The 27437-nt window shown below is 36.1% G+C and overlaps 1 protein-coding gene across 8 annotated transcripts in view; it reads right to left on the reverse strand.

Moving 5' to 3' along the window:
* Window positions 1-26828, reverse strand: part of mtmr3 (myotubularin related protein 3) — a 101698-nt gene extending 74870 nt beyond the window's left edge. For 5 of the 8 annotated variants that reach the window (XM_087262985.1, XM_087262989.1, XM_087262986.1 and 2 more), the window contains exons 1-3: window positions 26669-26792; window positions 10847-10928; window positions 7988-8064 (exon numbers count right to left, since the gene is read on the reverse strand). In XM_087262985.1, the coding sequence (XP_087119111.1) occupies window positions 7988-7990 (3 nt within the window). In that variant the 5' untranslated portion in view covers window positions 7991-8064; window positions 10847-10928; window positions 26669-26792. 8 annotated transcript variants of the gene reach the window in all.
* Window positions 26829-27437: the final 609 nt, after the last annotated feature.

The raw sequence follows: 27437 nt of genomic DNA on the forward strand, positions 1-27437 counted from the left end.
CCAGATTTCTTTAGAAAACCTCATTTTGTGTTTAACAGAAAAAAAGGAAAATCAAACAGGTTTGTAAACAGGTGAGATGACAAGATTTGACAGAATGATGACAGTATTTTCAGTTTCGGGTTAATTATTACTTTAAAAACATTGGATTTGCAGTTTCTTAAAATGTATTAAAACATGTCTGAAAACATGGTGCCTTTGTGTTAAATATTTATACACAATTGAAGTCAAAATTATTAGCCCCCCAGTTTATTTTTTTCTCCAATTTCTGTTTAATAGAGATTTTTTCAACACATTTCTAAAATAGTTTTAATAACTCGTTTCTAAAAACGGATTTATTTTTATCTTTGTCATGATGACAGTAAATAATAGTTGACTAGATATTTTTCAAGACACTTCTATACAGCTTAAAGTGACATTTAAAGGTTTAACTAGGTTAACTAGGCAGGTTGGGGTAAATATATATATACACATATATACATATATATATACACATATATACATATATACATATATATATATATATATATATATATATATATATATATATATATATATATATATATATATACACACACACACACACACATATATACATATATATATATACATATATACATATATATATATACATATATACATATATACATATATATATATATATATATATATATATATACACATATATACATATATATATACATATATATATATATACATATATACATGTATATATACATATATACATATATATATATATATATATACATATATACATATATATATATATATATATATATATATATATATATATATATATATATATATATATATATATATTTAAATATATATACATATATACATATATATATACATATATATATATATATATACATATATATATATATATATATATATATATATATATATTTATATATATATACATATATACATATATACATATATATATATATTTATATATATATATATATATATATATATATATATATATATATATATATATATATATATATATATATATATATATATATATATATATATAATATTGTCCCTAAAAAGGTTTTAAATTTTTTTTAAACTGCTTCTATTCTAGCCGAAATAAAACAAATAGACTTTCTTCAGAAGAAAAAATATTAACAGAAAAAAATTCAAAGGGGAACTAATAATTCTGACTTCAACTGTACACTGTAAAAAATGGTTGTGATTTCAGCGGTAAAAAACTGAAAAATGCTAGTTAACGTAACCTGGTTAACGGTATGTAAATTGACTTTCCCAGAATTCCCTGCATGGCACATCACTTTTAATGCTTTTTGTTGACATTACTATGGATCTTTTTAGTTGTTTCCCCATCAGTTATGTACATTAGAGATTTATGTTACAACTTGTTGAAAAACAATGTTTATTTCATGACTTTAATTTTATGCGTGTTACTATACTGGTGTTTAGTAGCTGTGTGAATGACACTGAGCACCTTCTATATGCTGATACTCTTTTTCTGCTTGTGGGAAAAGTTGATTGTGATGAGCATTGGTTCATTATGTAACTTCCTTATCACCACCTGCATATGGGTGTGCTAACGTGTTTAACTGTGTAACAAAAGATGTGTAAATGTTGGTCATTCAAAATACACACATATTACCTCTATAAATGAATAAAATACGGTAGTTTACCGTAAAAATTAGAAATTACTTTTACGGTTTGTATCGTATTTTTAACGGTAAAGTACTGGCAACCACAGCTGCCGTTTTTTATCGTAAATTTTACTGGGGTTTTTTTCCACAGTGTATATAATCAAGTTGAAATGTTCAGTTAATCAAGATTAAATATATATAGGGCTGGGCAATTTTACCTAAAATCAAAATCTTGCTTAACTGAACATTTTAACTCGATTATGATCACTGAACGATTACTTATTTAATTTTTTCTTCTGTAAACAAATATTTTAATGAAAATTATAACTTTAATGTAATGTAAAAACTATGCCATCTCAAGGCATCTCTGACACAACTTCTAATCATGGTCAGTGTAGTGCAAAATAAGGCTCAAGAATGGGTCCATCGTCCAACTTGACCAGAGATCAGATGTGGCTGCAAAGTGGCCACAGAAGTATAAATCATCCTCAGCCTTTAACAGAGTGGGGTCACATGACTCCACAAGCGGTAGGGAAAGTAATTGGAAAAATCATCCTGGAAAAATTAGATTGATTATGGGTTCTGAATGTCGACATTCGAATTTCAATTAATCGCCCAACCTTATATATATATATAAAGTTTTTATTTGGATGAAAAGTCAGTTATTTATTTTTACAAGTTTGTTATTTAAAGGCGGCACAGTGGTAAGCACTGTCACCTCACAGCAAGAAGGTCACTGGTTCAAGTATCAGCTGGGTCAGTTGGCATTTCTGTGTGTTCTGCCCGTGTTGGCGTGGGTTTCCTCTGGTGCTCCAGTTTCACCCACAGTCCAAACACATGTGCTATAGGGAAATTGGATGATCTAAATTGGCCGTAAAGTATGAGTATGTGTGAATGTGAGAGTGTATGGGTGTTTCCCAGCACTGGGTTGCGGCTGCATAAAAAACATATGCTGGCATAGTTGGTTCATTCTGCTGTGGCGACCCCTGATAATTGAGGGACTAAGCCGAAGGAAAATGGATAAATTAATTAATGTTATTTTAGAGAATTAACAAAAAAAATTACGAAAACCCAACTACGAATAGTAAATCCAGAAAAATCTGAATTTTTCCGGAAGGTCTCTACATTTTTTGTATAGCGGCATGACTATTATTCCAATATAACCACTTTTGTGAAACAGATCTGCAGACGTATCAGTCTATATTCCATTTGTTGTGCCTTGCATTCAACACGGTCGGTCGGAGAGCTTCAGGAGTTGCTCACAGCCTCAGAGCACCGGAGTGCATAAGTCACTCTATTCACTTCTGTATGCCGGAATGAGAGGCTACGGCCGGCAGCAGCCTTGAGACTTTAGATTGGCAGAGAATGTTTGGACTCCGTTTCCACAAATAGGAGAGACTCTGTGAGAGAGGGCAGCTCAGTCGCCATGTTGTCTAGCTCAAAAACAGGAGTCTTCAAGACAGAGGGATCTGGTTGTGCCATAAAATGCTGCCCATTCAAAGAAAGAATATAGGATTTATATTTATATTTGAGTTTTAGTGGTGTATACATCATTTATCCTAATTGCACATCCCATATAGGGGAGTGTGATATTTATTGTCTACGATTTTATTGTGATCGTTGCTTTAATGTTTTAATTATTCCATCAGTCAGAAATAATTGAATTTGTCACTTACTTTTCAATAAATAAAATGAATTAATTATTTAAATACAGTTAAGAGTTTTAAGAGCCCAAAAGCAGTTAAGAGTTTCTATATAAGTCTTTAGGAATTGCTGGAAAAGATTGAAATGCAGTATGGTTTTTGTTTTTTATACTTATATAATATCCCTAATTAGGTAATAATAGGAGAGTAAACAAAACGTTTGCGCATCTCCAGACTGGAGTGATTAGATTCTAAATGAATCTGCTTTGAATTATTCATCTGAGTCAATGATTTAATGATCCACGAATAAAGAGAGTGAGCAGCTTTGTTTGTAAATGAATCAGTTATTTTCAGTTATTTTCGGTGTAAATTTAATGAACGATTCAGTGATTGAGGGACTGAATCCATCTACCCATCCATCCATTCATCCATCCATCCATTTATCTATCTATCCATCCACCCATTCATCTATTGGTCAATTCATCCATCTATTCATTTATCCATCTGTCTATCCTTCTATCAAAGTATCTATCTATCCATCCATCCATCCGTCCGTTCATCCATTCATCTGTCCGTCCTTCCAGTCAATCTGTCTATCTATTCGTCTATCTATTTGTCCATTTATCTATTTGTCAATCCATCCTTCCGTCCATCCATCCATATATCTATCGATTTGCCTATCCATCCTTTTATCCATCTATCCGTCCATCCATCCATCCATCTCTCTGTCCATCTATCCAACTATTAATCTATCAATCTAAGCATCTAAGTATCTATCCATCCATTCGTCTCTCCTTCCATCTATACATACATCTATCTATTTGTCTGTCTATCCTTCTATCTATCCATTTGTCCATCCATCTATCTGTTCATCTATTAAAGTAGATGTCCATGTCTGTCCATCCATCCATCCATATATCTATCCATTTGTCTATCCATCCTTCTATCCATCTATCCGTTCATCTATTAAAATATCTATCTATCAATCTAAGAATCTATCTGTACATACATCCATCTGTCCGTCCGTCCGTCCATCTCTCTGTGTTTCTCCATATCTCCATTAATCTGTCCATATATATTTATCTATCTGTCCATCTATCAAAGTAACTATCCAAGTATTTAACTATCAATCTATCCAAGTATCAATCTAAGTATATATCTAAGTATCTATCCGTCTATCCATCCATCCATGGACGGATTGATACATCTATCTATTTGTCTATCCATCCTTCTCTCCTTCTGTCTGTCAATCCATCCATCCATCCGCCCATCAATCTGGCTCCATCTAGCTACCCATCCATCTATCAAAGCCTCTATCTATCTAAGCATCTACCTATGTATCGGTCCATCTATCTATCCATCTGCTCATCTATCTATCCATCCATCTATGTGCCTAACTATCTATCCATCTATATGTTCATCTGTCCATCTGTTTGTTGATTCATCCATCTATATGTTGTTCAATCTATTTGTCTGTTATTCAACCTGTTGATCCATCTTTCCATATGCCTTTCTGTCTGTTTATCCATTCAAATATTAAAAGAGGGTAATGCAAATTAACTGATATAAAATGTTAACGAGAGTCAATAAAAAAAAGTAGAGTCGCAGATAAAACAATTGTGTGTGTGTTTGCTGGATCAGCGGCATGATCATGTGTGTGTGTAGTGCTGACAGTGGCCATCGACACGGCTCAGTAAACACACTAGAGAGGCCGGGCCCGGGGCAGCTCATTGTGGGCACAGGCACACAACCAGACAGAGAATTACAGGGCACAGGAGGCCAGAATAGCAAACAAACAATAATGTGCATAACTCATTAGGACTGTGTAAACAAACACATCCATCAGCATTCACACATAGACCAGGGGCATCTGTTAAACTGTCTGCGGACAAGTCAGCAAACACAAAAATGAGATACACTTCACTGGACACGCACATATACAGATTCAAACAGGAACAACCCGGTGAAGGCTGCCTCTGTTCAATCCTCTCAAAATGAAAGGTTTATAAAAAGCCTTTTGAGACGTAAGCTTTAAGAAAATTCCTGCAAGAGCAGTGTGGCGTTAGACATTATTATTCGATAGCTATAATGTCGCTCAAAAGTTTATTCAAACATTGTATAAAAATAAGTGTAAATAATTAATAATAATATTGGTCAGATTACACAATTTTTATTGTTGATTACGAAAGTCCCTATGTAAGATTATGCAATTTTGTCTTGATAAATTCTTGTCTTGTCATGGGTAACAAATCTGCCAGACTACACGTTCCTTCCCGGTCAGTCATCCTGTGACGTCTACGATGAGCGTTGCTCATATTGCAAATTATATTAACAAAATATTATATAATAATATTATATAATATAATATTAACAAAAATTATTATATTGCAAATATATGACAGAGGTTTGTGATAAACCAATTACAGTGGTGCATCAATTAAAACGTTATTTTCTATGGAGCAAAACAAATCATCCACCCGCAGAGTTGAGTAGTGGACGGCACAAACAAAACAACATTTGTATATTATCTTTTTTGAAACAAATTTTGTTTGATAAAATTTGTATCCTAATTTTAATGTATTTTTGTTGGTCAGTTATCTACTAGATAAACAAGAAGAACAAATAAGATTTACAGTGAAGTGCTTCAAATCAAGTTCATTATATGCTTCAGCGCCCAAACACGAACTAGTTTGTTAAATAAAATAATAATCTAACCTAAATAAAACTAAAGTAAAATATTTACTGTTTCAGAAAACAGTTTTTTTTTTTTTTTTTTACAATTAATGACAAATTTGAATAAGCAGGAAACGATTTTACGATGTATTCGCAGCACTGTACATGATCCTAGATTACCTCGGAAGTAATAACTCTGTTGGAAGGATGAGAGAACTCAGAAACTCGTGAGACTGGTCTGTCAGTCAGTCAGATAAAATTGCTTGCAACAACTTATTATTTTAGAAAAGTAGTTAAAGTTTACATAAACAAAGATTAATCTTGTCCACCTGCGACCCACCCATAAGTAATTATGCAGCCTATTTTTAGATTACCTGACCCGCGAATAAACGAAAGCACCTGCTAAAATAACCAAGAAATAATGTGCTCCTACTGCACAGTGTCACTCACGTGACAGACCTCGTCTTGAAGAATGGGGAAAAAATTAAACATGCTAAACTTTCTGAATGGTGTTGTGAAGCATCACAAGCATGGTATCGGTTGTCGTGAACTATGCCACATTACACGGGAAGAAACGAATGAATCTTGTGTGACGATGTCCAGTTGTCGTTTACGAATACCCATGACACCCTAATGCTGCGTTCATACCAGACGCGGAACGCGCGTCAAGCGCGAGTGATTTACATGTTAAGTCAATGCAAACGCCCGAATAGACATCGTGAGGCGTGATACGCGCGAATGGCGTGGCGCGAATGACGCAAATTGCGCGAATGGCGCAGGGCAAATTGAGCGTGTTGCGCGTTTGACGCGCTTAATGAGCGTTTCGCGCGAATCTCTCGAATTCGAAAATCTAAACTTCAGAGTACATTCGCGCCGCGTTAACCAATCAGAAGCTTGCTCTTGTGGGGGCGTGATTGTGACGTAGAACCTGTTGTCGGTGTTCCGAGGGAAATCCTCCAGCCTTCACCGACAACAGTTCATCAAACTCGGTTTGGCTCAGTCAGAAGCACCGCTGAAAGCCTCCGTCATCCAGGTTAAGTTTCTGGAGGAGTTTATGAGCTCACAGAGCTGGATGCACCTCTGAAAGGATCTAGTGGACTCAGACACGACCCTAAATGTATCGACGCTGTTTTTCAGTCTTCATAAATCACATAAACACTGTTATTTTCTTCATAAAATCCATGTTAGCCATTTAGCTATGAAGCTAGTCTTCGGGCAGACAGAAGCCCTACCCATCACGCGAATCCGCGTCTGTTCTGAAGCGAATTTGACACGCGAATGAAGCAGGGTTTGACGCGTGTATGAAGCGAGTAAACTCAAATATTCACGTGGCTCTTTACGCGCGAATAGCGCGATTTATCCGCGTGTTCCACGTCTGGTGTGAACACAGCATTAGTCAAGGACATCGTGTTGAAATTGTGAAAAGTTCAGGTGAGCCGACCGGGGTTTTTAGAATTTTGTCTTGTTTTTGTATTTAAAATAAAAAAAAAATATTCCAGAAATAATAGTGTTTTCCTTAAAACAGGTTCAATTATTTGCCAGATGGGTAAGTAAAATAATATTGTTTTTAGTTTAAAAAAAACAGCAAGCTTTTAAACAGCAGTGCAATTAATAACAATATCAATAATTCCAAATGCAGGCTCTTTATAGTCATGAAGGAAATAATTAATTTGTGTATTAATACAGAATTTATGTCATTCTCTATCAGCCATTTTACAACATCTGTAAAAGCATTTCAACCAATGAAGATTTAGAGTGGGAAGTGTTTTGTAACGAGCAGCACACAGTGATGACACTAGCACACATGTGTCCATTCATCCTCTCTGTCTGTCTATCTAAAGAGGCCATTGATCTGCGCTGAGACAGCATTCGGAACGGCACTCTGACACTGTCTGAGCAGCGTTCATTTCAGCTGATTAAAAGCTGGAGAAATCAATGAGCAGTTTCCGATTCAGCATTTAAAGTGGTGCCTGGGAGTCCCACGCTGAGAAAAAGAGATGTTGGTGGTGTTTGTTTATTTACCATAGCCCCGGTGAAGGAGTGCGGGTGCAACACTCGTGTCTTCTACCACTCGTACGACCTCTCCTGCTGACTTCAGTCTGGAAGAAGAAAAAGGAAACATTTAATGATGAAATAATTAGGAACAGCTGTTACTTCCCATTCAGGCATATTAAATTTGGCATGAATTTAAAAATTACTTATTTTATTTGTATATACACTACCTGACAAAAGTCTTGTCGCCTATCCAAGTTTTAGGAACACATAATAACTCTGACTGATGACTTCTAGTCTATCATTTGGTATCAGAAGTGGCTTATATGAAAGGCTCTAAATTACGCTTATTTTACCACAATAAAACATGATCATGCCTTGATTTTTTTTTTTTTTTTAAGATTTATTTTTGGCCTTTTTGCCTTTATTATTAGATAGGACAGTATTGAGACAGAAAGCGAAGTGGGAGAGAGAGGGGGTAGGCTAGGGAAATGTCGTTAAGCCAGGACTCGAACTCGCGACGCCCCGACGTGCTATTGCACCATATGTCGGCGCGCTAACCACTAGGCTATTGCGCCAACATCATGCCTTGATTTTTAATGATTTAATTAGGACAGTAAGGTCTGACTTTGCTTAGACAAAAGTCTTGTCACTGAACAGAGATAATGTCCAGTATAGAATATAAAGTCATGCTGCAGTGGAAACAGAATGAATATTGTGTCTGACTCCATCATGAGCTTGGACGACTGCATCCATACATCTCTGCAATCACTCAAATCACTTATTTCTAAAGTCATCTGGAATGGCAAAGAAAAAGTTCTTGTAGGACTCACAGAGTTCATCAAGATTCTTTGGATTCATCTTCAATGCCTCCTCCTCAGTCTTACCCCAGATATGCTCAATAATGTTCAATTCAGGTGACTGGGCTGACCAATCCTGGAGCACATTGACCTTCTTTTCATAACATTCCATCCATCTCAAAACGACTTTTTTCTTCACTTCTGGTCACATAGACCTTAGAATAGGGCTATCAGCATATGTCTAATTTCTGCTCAGCCTTCATCCATTTATCAATATTTCTATTATTATATTATAATATTTATTTTATAATAACTATTTCTATTATTCAAAATTTTGTAATTTCAGAACCTTTTCATTTGGATGCAAGTCACAAAATTTTAAAAATGCATATACACATCTTCCTTTTCATGCAGACTTTAAGTAAAAATAATATAGCATTCATTGGTAACATTAAATGGTGACAAAGTGTTACTAATGCAAATTTACTTTTAAAAATTACTGTATTTTGCTAAATAACAAATGTCACATAGGGCTCTGATTGCCACAAAGGCCTACTTTCTGAAATAAAAGTTTAATATAAATATCAGAAAGGCTAAAAATCCTTTAAAAACATAAAGAAGCATCCCACTATTGTGAATAACTAAATATATATGTATATATATATTGGTACATATGGCCGCATTAAGTTTTTTGAGCGAATGCTACGGGGCGGTGTGACGCCACTCCTCTTCTTCGCGCTTGCCGGCTGTCACAGCTCACTCACCTCCGCGTGGAGGGCTTTCCCGCCGCAACCAGTTTGTCAGCTTAGCTCGTAGCGTAACGTCGATGGAGCGGAGGCCCGGAGGAGGAGGAGGAGGAGCCGGCCGCAGAGATGATCAGGTTCGAGTCCGGTGAAGAGCGTATCCAGAAATCAGGTAAGATGAAAAAGAATCAAAAAATAAAAGCGAACGAGTTTGTGACGGGGCGAGAATTTGGCGAAATCCGAAAACGCGGTCAAAAAGCTTCTGTTTTTTTTTTCTGGATGGCTTTTGTAAATCGTCGCTTGGGTTTAGGGAAGAAGGAGGAGGAGGGCGATTGGCCGGCCGCCCGGTCAATCGTTCAGTCATTCAGTTGGACAGATGGTCGCTCCACAGCGACCTCCGGCGGTGCGAATGGTGCGCGCTCCCGAGAAGCATTCGAGACGTGAAAAAGCACGGCGCAGCGGCCTCTCGCGGATTCGTGAAAAACAAAAACAGCACAAATACGTACCCCCCGGGACATATTTTGCAGCCTCCAGAAACCTCTGTGGGGCTAAGTTTCCACAATGAGCCTGGGTTGCAATTGGAACGGCAGTTTCTTTTATTTATTAATTTATATTGCATCTCCTTTTTACACTTTAAAGAATCCTCTCACGGGCCGAATTAAACACGTTTTTGGTCCGTACATTTGCCACCCCTGATTTAGACAAAGATAAAATAATTAGACATGCTTTTTTCGAACTGTATTTTTTAGTTAATGCATTGTTGGCTTCATTGGCTATCTTCATGCAAAAAACATTTTGAATAATACAAATATAATAAAAACAATTAAAACATTTAAAAGGACAAACACAAATTTTAGTACACACAACTTTTTACATTAACAAGGGATAAAAAAATCTAAAACCTCCTATTGCTAAATTTTACTAAACAATTGTTTAAGTGGGTTCACTTCATAAAAAAGGGGGAAAAAGCCTTTGACAAACATTAAAAGCAGGACAGTCAAATAAAAGGTTTAAATATTACAACTGTCCCGAGTACGATCTTCAGCTTTTTGTAGAAATCCATGTGTTAGTCTTGTAAGATCAATTCAACATACTTTTATCAAAAATACATTTTAATTTAACCATTCAAATGAAAGGCGCTTGTATTCATGAAAGGGTGGAATTAATTGTAAGTATTAATTATAAATATATTAATTATAAACCAAGATGTTTCTAATGAAAAATGTTGTTTTATAATCTCATAATTACACTTTGAAATATTCTCTGCAACTACCTAAATGTTGACGATCAAACACCATCAAAGGGCAAAATAAAACATTAATTCAGTTCTTGAGCTTAGATCTTACCAAACTCTCAAAAGCAATAAGGTAAGGTTTATTTTGGATGAACCAACGCAGCTGGCGTCACTCAGTGTTATGACACTGACACCTGTGGAGAAGCAAGAAAAATATATATGAGACCGCAGTTTTTCAAGCCATCACTCTTCATTTTTAACATTGCATAACATCTCTGACAATACTACTTTTCACACTTTAGTATAAATATACCAGTGGTGGTGCTGATGGTACTCTGTACAATTCATGCATGCTTGTAGGGTAAAATCAAGTCACTGAAGCATGTGGTTGGGTCGAGCTTTCTGAAAACAGGCCACAATGAATGCACACAGCCATTCGTCATCACACTTTATTGGTGAATATTTCAGGCTTAATTGACTCTAAGGGGCTGTTTAGATGATGTTTACAGCCAAAAGAAGGGAAACTGTTAATGCATTTTTCTCATTGGTTTACATGACGAAAAAGGGTTTTAAAAAAGCGGATGTTTTTAAAAATGTCAACGATGGCATGTCATTGTAAATACTCGCAAGTCTTTGAAAACAATGATGTCATGCATGTGTATAGTTGTGGTGTTTATGGAGATGTAAATAAAGGCATAATTACAAACACACAACAATGGTGGAGAACATGCTAGTGCTGTTGTTGACCAAGAGTTTGCTAATGTTTTTTTCAGCAAAGTGTGGATTTACTTCAATTACAATCAGTAGCGGAGACACATACACATGGCAAATTCTACATACGCATCTGCATCGAGCCACCAACTGCCCTTCAGTTTTATCTATCTGTCTATCCGTCAATCCGTCCATCCATCTATCCATCCATCCATCCATCCATCCATCTGTCTATACATCCATCCATCTGTCTATTCATCTATCTATTGGTATGTGCATCTATCTCTCTATCCGTCCGCCCATCCGTCTATTTATTCGTCTGTCCACTATTCTGTCTATCCATCTGTCTATTCGCCTATTCATTTATCTATCTGTACGATCATCAATCTGTCTATCTATCCATCCATCCATCTGTCTATCTTTCTATCTATCCATCTCTCTATTCATCTATCCATCTATTTATCTGGACGTCCATCTATCTATCTATCTATCTATCTATCTATCTATCTATCTATCTATCTATCTATCTATCTATCTATCTATCTATCTATCTATCTATCTATCTATCTATCTATCTATCTATCCGCATATCCCTCTATCTATCCGCCTATCCCTCTATCTATCCGCATATCCCTCTATCTATCCGCATATCCCTCTATCTATCCGCCTATCCCTCTATCTATCTATCTATCTATCTATCTATCTATCTATTCATCAGTCCGTCCGTCTGTCCGTCCATCCATCCATTCATCCACCTTTCTATCTGTCCATACATCTGTCTATTCGCCTATCCATCTATCTGTACGTCCATTTATCTGTCTATCCATTCATCCATCCATCTATCTATCTGTCTGTCCGTCTGTCCATCTGTCTGTTACTTTGCTACAGGGGAAAATCATTTTTTTCCAATATCGTGCTGCCCTAGTTAAATTTATAGAATTATTAATATGAGTAAGACTATACAGTGATATTTTACATTTGCTAATTTAAATTCTGTAGCTGAATAATATTAAGACTTTGCAAGAAAATTATAAAGTACCGTTTATTTCATTTGTATTAGGGTTGTGCCGATAGATGATGGGCAAAGATCTCGCCAAGAGCTGAGACGTATGACGATTTTAAAGACGTTATTTAGCTCGTTCCGCATTATTGTAGACCAATTACATGTTTTACTTACATTATTGAATAAAATGAATAGTATTATTATTTTTAATCTTCATCATTACATCATGAAGAAAAAACATTGTGTAGAAATACTGAAGCAACATCTCAAGACATCAGCCAGGAAATTAAAACTTGGCCACAAATGGGTCTTCCAAACAGACCATGACCCTAAGCATACTGCCAAATTAGGTAAAATGTGCTTTAAGGACAACAGAGTGAATGTTTTGGTGTGGCCATCACAAAGCCCTGACCTCAATCCTATAGAAAATTTGTGGGCAGAGTTGAAAAAGCTTGTGAGATCAAGACAGCCAACAAATCTGACTCAGTTACAACAATTCTGTCAGGAGGAATGGGCCAAAATTCCTTCAAACTATTGTGAGAAGCAAGTGGTAGGATACCCAAAACATTTGACCAAAGTTATACAGTTCAAAAGCAAAGCTGAAAAAGTACCAAGGAAATGTATGTAAACTTTAGACTGTCTAGAAATGAATAAAAATTATCAAAAAAAAAAAAAATTCTCTCATTATTCTTGCATTTAGCAAATGTAAATCATTTAGGTAATCCTAAAAGACCTAAAATAGTAAACGTTTAGTATGATTTACCATCAGACATTTGAAAAAAAAAAAAAAAAGGTTTTGATTCCTGTTTTAGAGTGTATGTAAACTTCTAGTTTCAATTGTATATTGCAGAAAAACTAAATATTGCAATGTCCTAATTTTTTCAATATATTGCAGTCCTACTACAGACAAGAGCTATAACTGCAACAAAACCTTTGACTTCAAAAATACATTGAGGTTTGCTTGAAAGAAAAAGCAAAACACCCCAGTAGATCTAAAAATACAAACGAGAAACAATTCTAAACATCTGATTCCTCTTCTCTGGAAGTGCATCAACTAACAACACTAGATTTTTGCTTTTTACCAGTCTTCCGATGAAAGGTATCGCTGAAGCTCTGCTAGCTAAAAATGCATAAAGATTGAGAAGATACCGTTCTGCAGAAGATAACAAACCCAAGCTGTCATACAATAAACAGAGCATGAGTAAACCGTGTCATGGATGGGACGACTTCAGTGACCCCGTGTGTCTCCTGAGAGTCATATGGAGTGAGTTTATTTGGTACATGGCCAGAGGGCAACAGCGTTCCAACCCAAAAACATTCAAACACATGGTTCCAGTCGAGGACACACTGAAGCCGTCTGGAAACTACTGATAAAACATATCTCTAACAGGCAAACGCTCATGTTTACTACAGCTGAGGGGTCCGTCTTCAATCTGACTGGCCTTTTCAGTGACTCAACAGTATGGCGGTCTCGTGATCTGCCCAAATGACGCAATGTAGAATTACTCAAGTAAATGCAAAGTGTTTGACCTCTTATGCAAATTAAGTCTGTTAGTTTTGTGCAGTTTCAAACTATTTCTAAAACATAGAGCTTTCTGCTGCAATCTGTATGGCAAGGCTGGGTATTTGCAACCATCGTTTTGGAGACGTGACTTGTATTCAGGTCAACTGACTGTAGGTGAACAGAGGAATCATTCAGTATTTTTTCTGTCCATCTCAGGTGTCACTCTTACTGTCCTGAAGGTCAATCTGCATAGTGAGTTCTCATTCCTGAAGCACCTCTGGGACTGATTCTGTTTCGTTTCACTAAAACGCCAACGGACAACCACCTTACACACTGTTAAATGCAAAACATGCACCTTAGAGTTAAGTGTAATGTTCAAGAGCAAACTCAAGAAATGGAGCAAGTCATCATCTTCACTTGCAACAATTGAAATCATGACACTAATAATTAGCTAACCACTGAGCCATAATGCCGCTATGCATAGGTTGGTATAGACCTTTTTCTAGGAACGCAAAATTACCCATTATGCTTTGCGTGTATGCGCAAGGAGAATGCGAAGAACTTCCGGTCGGCAGCTGATGCGTGTAAAGTCACATTTGGACAGCTTTGAAACGATAGTTTTAATCTATTTTACCTGCTTTTATCCTCTTTGAACTAATACTGTTGTCCATCAGCACCATCTCCTGGACTGATCATTTAAAGAAATGCGATCTAATAGGATGGAAAACAGCTGCTGTGAGGCGTTTTCCCCTCGTTGTCAGACAGCATCTTCTGCAGTTTAAATGAAGCCTCGTCATCGCTAAAGTCAACATTTTCTCTTTATTTCAGATATATAACCAGCCCAAACTAATGTAATTCACCAAAATGTTTGACACACACACGTAGCCTGTACTGTGCCACTCACACACTGATTTAATAACTGTGACAAAGTGAAAATATAGGCTAGTGTCATTTTGACATGACAGAAAAACACAAACCGTGGTAAAAACAACACATGAAATAAAACACAAACGGCTCGCGATTAGAATGAACAGCAAATCAGCCAGCAGAGGATCAATAACAGACTTTTATTGCTCATTTTTGTAAATTGCACGACTTTCACCTGTTAAGTTTCATGCCAGTACTCTGGTTTGCTCTCTCTCTCTCTGTCTGTGTGTGTGCATGTGTTAAAGAGCCGCTGAGGTAACAGCTGACAAACAGCGCACAAACACACTGTATTTCTGACGGCAGACACGTGAACTAGGAGAACGTTTTTCTCGTATTTCTGACGCGCTTGAACCACGTTACAGATTATAACAACTTTAACAGACACATTTCTAAGTTGTGTGTCACAAAAACACTCTGTTATCCATTAAAAACGTTATTGAAACCCACTTTCGGAGCGCAAATTACCAGTTGTACACACTGTAAACGGAAGTTTTTAGCATTCTACCAGAAGTCGCTGGTCGCTATGGCGCCCTCCATGCAGCAGCCATGAAAAAGGTCTATAACATTCTGACGTTCTGATAGCCTTGGATAAAGATATCACGGATTCAATGTATCATTTTTTAACATGAAAAAAAATATGTATGAACTTACATATACCATAGAAACGATATAACTGAAAATTCTAGCAGTTTTAAAACCTTGACTTTTCCCAAAACCGCAGTAAACCTTTAAACATGTTATCATCCCATGCCTACGTACCACCTGCCAAAAGTCAAAATAATAATAATAACAACTTTTCATTTTTTGTCAGTCTTAAATAGAACAATTGTCAAAACTCTTTTTTTTTACTGAAATGCTAATGGTCAAATTTGATTCAATGCATTATGTTAAGCTAATAGCAAACCCGCCAGAACAAGAATTTTTTTTCTCTCTTTATTTACCTTCAATTAACAAACAGGCATTTTCAACTTCTTTTTCTAAACATAGATAACATTATATCAAAGCAGCATATAATAAGCAAAATAATAATATGAACATAAATAAAACCTTAAATTATTGGGCACTGTTTTATGAAGCCATTTTGCTTCAAATGCTTTGAAACAGGGGGAAACTTTAACAAAACTACATTTGTGCATTTAAAACTTTGCTGCAATCAGCATATTATTGCACAAAAATGAAAATTCTTTGCTTTTCTTAAATATACCAAATTTCACAATGTGATAGTCAAAAGAATGTTTCGTCAAAAATTCGCAAAAATTACATTACATTACAGAACAAGACATCGACTGAATGGTTTTAAAGGTAGTTCAAGTCAACTGTTCAACTTCAGGAGACTTGTAAAATGAGCCTTTTTCAAAAAAGGTGCAGTGTTTCTTTAAAATAAAATCTAATGGTCCACTTCGATTCGATAAATTACGTTAAGCTATGCTAATATCAACCATGCCAGAAAAATAAATCAGCTCAATTGTTTCCAAAATAGTCAATGTTTAACTTTAGAAGATTTGTAAAATTAGCAATTTTCAGAAAAGGTGGAATGTTTCTTTTAAAAGAAAAAGATAATTTCAGTCTGTTAATAAACGTTTACCTTCCTTATAGCTAATTATTAGTGTCATGGTTTCAGTTGTTGCGAGGGAAAGTGATGACTCGTACAATTCCTTGAACTTACTAGTAAAAATTTACTTGGTTCTTTATGTCAGGACAAAAAAAAAAAAGCAAACAATATGTTTAGTGCTTTACTTAAGACTCAACCAGACAGGTATAATTCTGTCACCACCTCTAGCTCGGCCTCATTCATTGTCATGTTCACACACCTTTTATATTTTACTCAACTGTGGATTAGCGTCAACTGACATGTTCAACACTTCTGCAGCACAACAAGCTGACTTGACCAGACTCATTCACCTCGACAAACCAGAATTAATTTGGAAACCAACAGACAACTAAATTAATTGAGCAATTACACGAGATTTGTTTTAAACACACACACACACACACACACACACACACACACACACATCATCATCATCCCCTAACAGTTCCAAACCTGAGTTCAACACAATAGAAGATATTTAGAAGAAAAGCAGCGGCCATTAGCTATGTTTCCTTCCAAAGATGCCAATTAAATTTATGTGCAAAACTGGAATTTCGCATAAAAGACGTGCAAATAAAGCACCGTTTCCATCCAATCAGACTAAACGAACAAAATCGTTACTTCCTAATTAACAGGTGCCAAATCTCAAAATTAAAAACAGAATTTGCTGTGGTAGGAGAAGCTGCGTGAATCTTTTCTTTACTTAATAGATGACTTGCGCCTAAGAAGACAATGACAACATGCAATGAATGTGTGGTGGCATTTAAAGGAGTGAGACATAGAGCTCTTGAGAATTCTGGAGGTAATTAAAACAACCAAAACAACATTTCAGATCTTCTACAATGTGCTCAGTCTGCTGGTTTGCCCATTCACACACATTTTTCAGATCTCTTATAACAAAATCGCGACTGGATTTGAACGCGCATACTGAAATTTTTAAAATAAAAGTGTTTCCATAGTAGCATATGTGCATTTATTTTTATTGAATAAAAAGTTTATCCTACTCGTTTATGCGCATATGTGAAGGTCTCATTCACCTCCATTGATTTTCAGATCATTTTTAGATCATTATTCTGCTCGATGTTGCAGACTGATATTTTCTTATTACATTAATCTACTTTTTTGTTTGTAGAGCAAGTAGGGTTCGTTTGCTGCCGTTTATTATTCCTAGTCATTTTTCCCATAGGTGACTGAATCAGAAGTTCTAAAACACAAAACAAAATCACAAAAATAAGCGCACTTCCACATTAAAGAATAGGGTTGTGAAATTAATCGAAATTGAATCGCAATTTGAAACGTTAAAATTAGTTAAATCGCAAGAGGCTGCAATAAAAAAAATATAAATATATGTATACATATAAACAAGAATAACGAATAACATCTGAGGTGAAGTGCTTCAAAACCAGTCCACTATGCTTTAGAAAATTAAACATGCTAGACTTTCTGCGATAGTATCGCGAGACATCGCAGATATGGTATCGGTTGTTGTGAACTATTTCACACTACACAAGAAGAAATGATTGAATCTTGTGTCATTATGTACATTTGTCATTAATGACTCCCCACAACACCCTACGTCAGGGTTGGCCAACCCTGTTCCTGGAGAGCTACCTTCCTGCAGATTTCAGTTGCAACCCATATCAAACACACCTGCCTGTAATTATCACGTGGTTTCAGGTCCTAACTAATTGGTTCAGGTGTGTTCGATATGGGTAGCAACTGAAATCTGCAGGTAGGTGGCTCTCCAGGAACAGGGTTGGCCACCCCTGCCCTACGTCAAGGAAATCGTGCCGAAATCGAGTGATCTGACCGAGGCTTTATAACTAACCAATTAAGTGAGCACACTTTCATTATGCCCAATCAGAATTGCACAACTGAACTCCGCCCACAATTTAAAAAAAAACTAACAGGAAAGCGCTGACAAGTGAAATTATGCCGTCTGCTATTTCAGAAGCATTAATAGGCAAATTAATATCAAAGAAAAACAGCATTTGTAATATGGCAATATTTCGGTTTCAAAATCGCAGACACCGAACAAAAACAAGTATATTTTAAGTCCTATTGCAGAATTGTTGCCACGGCTTACAGTATATTTAGCTGAAGCTTGAATTAAATTAAAATTAGCTTGAATTGAATTGTTAATCAAATCGCAATATCTGTCAAAAAATAAATAAATAAATCAGTGTTTCCTCTAGGATTTTATCCAGCTGTGGCGCAGGCCTCTTTTTACATAGATCTACCAACTACCTGTGGCGTTATTTCAATGACAAATGTCGTGAGCGCAGTATTAGAAGTCGAGATCGCATTTATGTAATAGCCTACAGCATGCAGATCTCTTTGCTTGCACGCCGATTTCCTCTGCTCGTGCACAAAACTTCTTGCATGCCCTCAAATATACGCTGCTAAATCGCAGATCTTCTTGTGCGCTCTCAAATAAATGCTGCTGAAGTGCGATTTAGTGTGTTTATGTCTCCAGCATTTATTAGATTTGCTAGGAATATTTATGAATGTCTCTAATTGACCCAGAGAGTGATATTAATGCGTCCTGAAGTAAAGTGAGACGGCTTTACGTCATGTTTGCTGGCATCACGCATCTGTCAGTCAGTCAGTCAGTCAGCACGTAACCTTAAAGGGTAAAACAAATGACGCACAGCACTACTACGGTTACAGAAAAGTTTGCGCTGTTATATTTCACTTACCTTTATATACGTTTTGGTGCAATTATTACCCGCTATTAAAAAAATAAAATGTTTTGAATGAGAAGCTGTAATGTAGCCGTGGCGGGATAAATTTTGCTGTGGTGCTCACCATGTAAGAATGAATGTAGCGGAAACCATGAAATAAATATAGCAATTCGATATTTTCGACAAATCGCACAGACCTATTAAAGAATAAGGTCAAAATGGTTAACTCTGAACAATCAGTTTTGAGTTGATTGCCATATCTGCTTCTCTGACTACATGAAAGGACAAACAGATCTAATTTATAAACATTTTATAAATATCATTTTCTATAATTAAAAAGACATCCTCTGCGCAACAAAAAGGGTCTGAATGAATGCATATTGTGAAACATATTCATACGTTGCTTAGATGTGTGAAATTGAAAAGAACTGATTCATTCATCTGATAAAATGACCAAAACGCCAGCTGAGACTTCAAAGCTGATAAAGAAAAGTGATGTTGAGAAAATGTTTCTGCAGCTAGTGAGCACAAATGACATTTGATCTAATGGAGGAGAATTTTCAAATATGCCACAATTGTCCAAATAGTTTGTTGGTCTCTAAACAAACCTCAGAAACGGATGTTTGTCATCATCTCCCATTGTTAGAGTTCATTCATAAACTCTCCTGTCACTCTGGTTTACAACTGAACGCACATCCAGGCCCAAGACGACACGCAGTCAGTGACGTGCAAACACACACAATCACAATCGGACATTATCTCTCCTGCTGTGTTTAGATGACATGCATTACACTCATTCAACAGGTTGAGTTGACTTTTAACCAGATGCATTTCATTCCAAAGTCAAACCGTGAGTCAGATTGTCCACACATGTGAAACCCAACACCAAAACAAGAGCAGGAGAGCCGGAGGATCATCTAGCAGCACCACGCGGATCTGACAGAAACACAACAAACACAACACATGCCTCTCTTCAGCAGCCCTAACTGATAATTGCCGTGGCGAATGCAGATAAACACCTTAGTTACTGGTGTAAAACAGTGGTAAGTGGGAATAGGGTGCATTAGTCGGGTTTCAAAGAAAAAAAATCCCATTTATATGCATGTATAGTAATTGGTTTTAATTAGTAACTTCCTGATATCATATCACACTAAAACTATCTAAATATTTGTATGCATACTTGCCAATAAAATGCTTCAAATTAATATTTGTAATGGTTTGGTTCATGGATTACACTGATTCTACAAAAACTTCTGTGAGAAAAATAAATGGGAAAAAACTCAATATTTAAAAACAGGTGAAAAACTTTAAGAGCGGCCAAAATGCCAAAGATTATAAGAGCTTCTTATTTGCAGGGGATAAGTTCTTATAATTTAGAAACAGTCTCTCTATGCCAATTTCTGAACCGCTGGTTTTAGAATAGTCTTTACTACACCATTATAATCTATGAACCACACCAACCAGTTATGAGGAGAAATACAACTTTACACAGATTAGATTTGAAGCAAAGATGATGTATATGTTACCGGCAATGTGTGAAATCCAGCATTCTATTGACCTTATTCTAAAATGAGGAGGTGCGGTCATTTTTGCGATTGTTTTACAGCTTCTGATTCAGTTTCCTATGGGAGAAATGAATAGGAATAATAAACGGCAAAAAAATGGTCAAACTACTTGCTCTACAAACAAGTGTGTGCATGACTGTATAGACAAAGCAGAGTAATAAAATAAGAAAATATCAGTTTGCAACATCAAGCAGTGTAACAAGCTGTTTTTAACGTCTACAAGTGAATGGAAGTAAATGAGATACCAAGCCAAAGGGATTCAAATGGCTGCGCACGCTTGTACACGAAGAGTAGGGTCAACAGAATGCCTGGGAAATGTATAGAATGCCTAAAATTAAACGTCATGCATTAAATGATTGCTACTTTATACATTGCCTGGGCATGCAGAGTTGCCATGTAGCACAGTATATAACTGGCCTACCCTCGTCACTTTTCCTACCACTCATGTTAGCGGTGGCGCTTGTGTCGTTGTTTGATGTGAGTGGTGAACATTATTGTAAGACAGCATATCGCCAGTACGAGTTTTCACATCACAGACAATATTGCAATAATTCTTCTCACGACATCAGTGTATATTAGGGCTGGGCCAATAAATGATATCAATGCGGATTGCGCTAAAATTTATTTCGATAACTATGATAAGCTCTGGACATTTCTACTCGACATTGATCCAAGAGCCAAACAGTCAAAAAACCATTTCCTACCGCACTTTGCAAACAAACTCGACAAGATGACAAAAATAAAGAAATAATGAGTGGAAGCAGTGATAAAATTAAATTAACCTTAAGTCCAATAATGATGAAACTATCAACAAAAAAGGCACAAATTCTTTTATATGAAAGTGGTTCTGAAGTGTGACAAGGAGCAGATTAAAACGATCTGTAACCAAGTCTGGCAACACAACCAACCTATTCATTCACTCAAAAAACAAAACTGGAAGTTTTACAATTTGTGTGAACTTGTTGGAAGTTGTACTGCATATTTTTATTGTTTATGTTTTGCATATTTAATTTACCTCGTAATGCCAGATAAGTCTTTTTAAATATATTTTACTATTTGTTTTCATTTAAGGCCAAATCTAATTTTTGTTACATCAGTCATTGTTGGAATAATAACTTTTAAAGCTGGATGCATTAACAACTTTTATTGAAATGTATTGTTATTGTTCAACATGGAAAAAAAAAAACAATCGAGATTGCATTTATCGCCCAGTCTTCCCTGCTGCAACAAGTAGCTCATTCCAGTTGTGTTCCGCTTGTTTTCATCAGTAACAACATCATGTCCTTTATATTTAGCAATTCTTCACTATTTGGTGAAATATTAATGTGCAAGACCAAATTGTCAAAATAAGATGTGTTTTGTGTGAAAGCAGTAAATTTTGTACAATTTTAAGTACCATTAGTCTTATCTACTGTAACAAATACTTCAATCTCAGTTCTGCTGCCATTGTTTTTCCAGTAAAAACATCATATGCTTTATTTCGTATTGCTTCCACTTTAAAATACGTAATGATCAATAAAAGCTGTACTCTTCTGACACTTTTTCCATGCCAAATAACGCCTAGTAATTGTATAGAATGCCTACACTGTAAAACCCACCAGTCAACTTTATCAAATGAAATGAGTGTAGCTAACTCAAAATGTACTGAAGATTAATTCTACTTACTTGGAAATAGTTTTGAACACATTGTTGAAGGTAATGAATTAATTAAATACCTCATTAATTTAACTTAAATAGAGTAAAATCGCAGTACTCGTATAGATTAGTTTTTTAACTCAAATGGTTTGTTGCAATCGGTTTCCTCAAATGTTTCAGTTGCCTTAACTTATTGGGTTTTACTGTGCTCAAATTGCTTCATTCACTCAAATGGATTAAGTTCACAGTACTCATTAGGATTTGTTTTTGAACTTAAATGGTTTGTTGCAATTGGTTTCCTCAAATAGTTTGAGCTACCTTAACTTTTTGGGTTTTACAGTGTAGGAAAAGTATGCAAAATTTGTACAAAAATATTATATTTCATACTTTGCCTAAAAACATTAGGTATGCTACACATTTCCTAGGCATTCTATACAACATTGGGATTTCCCACATGGCCGGTAACATACAAAATATCTGATAAAAAGCAGAAAAGAACTACAATCTCATGAATGACTGTGAATGACAAACCTGGAATAAAAAATGACAATAAAATAGGACTAATATTAAAGGTTGTTAGTTGTGTATTTATAAATAATGTATTTCAAGCTTAATCAAAAATATGTATATTTTGATTAGTCATTTGCAGTGCTTCTTGGGGTGAGCAGAACTCAGGATATTTTGTGCCATGCTTTTTCATGTCATTGACGTAAAGTTGGTTTTATCTTCGCACAATCGTTCAGTGACAACTTATGACATGCTCCCTATTTTGTTTACCATGGTACTTTGAATATTCGGTCTGAAATAACATGCAAGTATAACTTCAAAACAACATTATTAGTATGTATTTGACTATGAACATTGTTGTACTTTGATAGTCATTGGCTGATAATATGATTCCGCTTTTTAGAATTTTCAAAGAATACTTTACTGAAATTATATTAAGGAGAAAGTCTGAATGTGTGAATATGAAACCAACTTTATCTCAGTTTTCATGTCTCATAGGTCATGTAGTTTTACTGCACATAATCTGCTATTAAACTGTCAATTGAAGGGGTTTAACAAAGACAAATGCAATAAATTAACAACTTTGGATTAGTCTGACCTCGATTGATCAGTTATCATTAATTAGTTAGCTTCCTTGTAGAGAAAATTAATAAATGTGCTGTCATCTACCAGACAGTGGCGTAGCGGACGGGCCCGCAGGGCACGCACCGCGGGGGGGCCCCGCGTGATTAGGGGGCCCCACGTCGTCGCGATTTTTAATAATTGAAAATCCAGGAATCGCAAGAATCAAACTCTTGGGAACAACTGTGGTCGGAACCAAAGTTCACAGGTCTGTGTTCTCTGAACTCCGCTCAAGCGGTGGACTACTTCATTCTGATTGCTTGCCGCCGAACCGCGTCATAGCCAATGAAGACGCGCCGCTGTTTCTCGCCGCCGGTTCTCGTTAAAAAATGAATGACTTCTGGCTACTTTGACGCTCTCGCCGCTTTCGGTTTGTGATCGCTCCTCAGTTTGTGAAGGATTCCCCGCATTGTCACGCCACTCCGCCTCCTTTCCCCGCTCCTCAATTTGTGACATAGATATATACACTAGATATCGCATAGGGACCCTGAGCATGCGTCTATAGCGCCGCCACATTGGTACAGTGCTCCCAGGACAAATGTCATTCAACCGCACTAGTCAAGACAGTGTTATTACGTGAAGATGCTGGACTTAAGCGCTGTCTACGGGTGTAGTAACGAGAAAACAAAGAAAACAAAGCACAAAAGGCAGAACATTTCATAGGATTAAGTTTTTTACGTTTTTGTATGTTTTGAAATTTGTGCTAAACAGGTAACGTTATTGATAATAATATCTATAGTCACTTACTGCATTCACCATAAGGCAAAGTAGCACCAACTCGCACTAAACACTCGGTTTATGCTAGGTTTGTTGAATAAATCAGCAAACAATGCAAAAGAAATATGACAAAGAGATGCTGCGCTGCCAGAAACTTGTATTATTGTCGGCTAGTGAACGAGTCGTTCATAACAGAGATTCATTCACAAACAAATCGCTCCCTCCGTCAGTATGAGAAGTGAAAGCAGGAGAGGAGCTGTATTTCAGCACATGATTAGATCAAATTTAACAGGGAGTGTGAATAGTACATTTCTGTACACACAAACACAAGCATTTGTCAGGAATGCCCGTGCGATAAGTGATCCATCAATGTAGAAAAGTGATGTCAAATAAAAATTTTCATATTAAAAAAACTGCATACTAACATCCAGGAAAACTCCCGATCATAGATATATGTGTATATCTATATCTATGTGTATATGTGTATATCCCCCCCCAATCCCCCCCCCTTCAACTGGGGGCCCCGTCGGTGATCCCTGCAGGGGGGCCTCCGCATTTTGCGCTACGCCACTGCTACCAGATAGGCTTGTCGCGATATCATCGATTCATCTTCAATACTATGACAGCTGAAGTATCACGATACCAAGTAGTATTGCGATACTGCATTTCATAACTCAAATTACGAAGAAAATTGTCAGAAATACAATATTTTACATGTTATAATAGGCCTTGAATTTAATTCATAATTCCCTTACTATTGAAAAAGTATTATTTGCACATCAATTCACCTAAAACCCATTATTTATTTTTATTTTGTAGATAACTGACCAACCAAAAAAAACATTAAAATAAAGATACAAATTATACAAAATGAAATTTGGTACAAAAAGAGCACTTTCGCAACAAAATTAGGCTATATGAAGTGGTCAAAAATAGCTTCAATGTTTCCTGTTGCTATTTTGGGTTTTTTCAGAGACTGTTGCAGTTGTAGCTACTAAATCATATTGGCAGGAACAGAAATTAACTGATTTAGATTTACATTTGAACTTAAGTGTCAGAAAACCTGCAATAGGCCACCACAAAAGGCGTGAAATCTACACAGTTTGCAACCTTAAAGGGCTCCACAAACTATTCAAATAAAATGGTCTATTGTTGCACAAGTGTGTGAGCATTTTAGTGACTTTTCCACATGCAATATTTTGTATACAATAGATAGACCATTAATGACAAACTACAGTGGCAGCGCTAGTATTTTGGAGCAATAGTATCACAATACTACCATAGTACCGGTAATCCGTGCAACCATACTGTTAACATTGTTGTACTTTGATAGTCATTGGCTGATAATATGATTCCGCTTTTTAGAATTTGCAAAGAATACTTTTCTGAAATTATAATATTAAGGAGAAAGTCTGAATGTGTGAATATGAAACCAACTTTATCTCAGTTTTCATGTCTCATAGGTCATGTAGTTTTACTGCACATAATCTGCTATTAAACTGTCAATTGAAGTTTTTAACAAAGACAAATGCAATAAATGAATAACTTTGGATTGGTCTGACAACAAAGATTAAGTCAGCTTCCTTGTAGAGTAAATGAATGAATGTGCAGTCATCTACCAGATCATCATCACTGCATCTATTATTTGCAATAATAATGAATGCAGATTCAATTGCAATTTATGAAATTCCCATTCATTTATTACGACACATTAAGTATCACTTAAGTAGTCATGATGCCACAGTAATCACAGTCTACACCAAAATACCACAGTAATTGTTTCAACTGTGCAGTCATAATAATTACATGATCTCCACTAAGAAATGCAAGAAGCTACCAGAACATATACTATCGTACTACTCTATGGGGTTAAGACAATTGATAAAAAGTGTGTCTAAATTATTATACTTCGTGCAGAATATATAATTAGCATATAAATAATATAATGAAGCACTGTCATGCAAAAATGAAACCGAAAATATGCATTATATCAGCTACAGTCATTGATTGAAAGATGGCAACCACAGTTTTCATCACACCATTTGAATGAGCACCATTTATTTTCTTTATAGTGACAATCATGGTTAATTCAACAATTAAATACTCAGTTTTATTGCATTAACAGTGTAAACCTGGTTAGCTTTATCTGTCAGTTAGTCAGTCAGTCGCGCGGCTGCGGCGGTTTCACTGAGCGAACTAGCCTACCAACATTTAGCCAAAAGGCCTCATTTCTTCCTCAACCAGTGGTTAAATATACATCTCTTTGCTTGAATTAAACACCCATCAAATCTGCGGTAGTGTTTTACCGCGCTTATGAAACATTTCTAACATTTCTTCTCAGCCGAGGCCCGTATATCGGTGTCTGTTGTTGTTGTTGTTGTCGCGAGCGGAGGGCGGACCCCACAGATAAGGCCTCAAACACGCCGAAAAACACCCGAATCCCAAGCAAAATGCACACAGCGCACTCACCTGAGGGCTGCCTGCGAAGTAGAGCGGATGTACGTTTTCTTCCGAACCGCAGGAGAAGAGATTAACGATGAACAAATCGACAAATTGCACCTTGTAGCCATTTGCAGAGTCGGCCCGTCCCACTGTGGAATCCCGTCGTCATCGCAGCCTCCCCGGCGTCAGCGTCACGGCGCAGATTGCGTCAGCACGCACGGAACGAGTGTTGGGGGAGGGGCGCGCGTGTAAACAAGCTTTGAAGTGGAGAAGTGTGTGTGTCGTCACCTGTTTCTGCGGCCAATGGGTGTGGATATTCATGAATAGATGAATAATCTTTAGAGACAGGAAGATGTTTGATTACTTTTTACGGTAAGTTGTTAACATGAGCTGAAAATATAATTTATTGGCATTATACATTTATACATTATACACATATATTGCTAATATATTGCTATTCAAAGTATTATGTTAATTACTAACGCATTATTGTAAATCAAAAGATGTATGTGTTCATTATGCAATGGGTTATTTTGATTAAATGTTATTTCTTTCCATTCTGGTATTACTATTGCTACTATTACAAATACTACAGTTAATTTTATAATTATGGCTGTGTAAATAAATAACATGCAGTTTTCAAAAATATTGCAAATGCTTTATTTTTATTACACTGTTAAACCCAACAGTCAACTTTACCAAATTAATGAGTGTAGTTAACTCAAAATGTACTCAAAGTAAATTATACTCATTTGAAAAGAGTTTTGAACTCAGTGTTGAAGGTAATGAGTTAATT

The sequence above is a fragment of the Danio rerio genome, chromosome 8 (assembly GCF_052040795.2).
Source record: "Danio rerio strain M-AB ecotype USA chromosome 8, GRCz13ab, whole genome shotgun sequence".
NCBI lineage: Eukaryota > Metazoa > Chordata > Actinopteri > Cypriniformes > Danionidae > Danio > Danio rerio.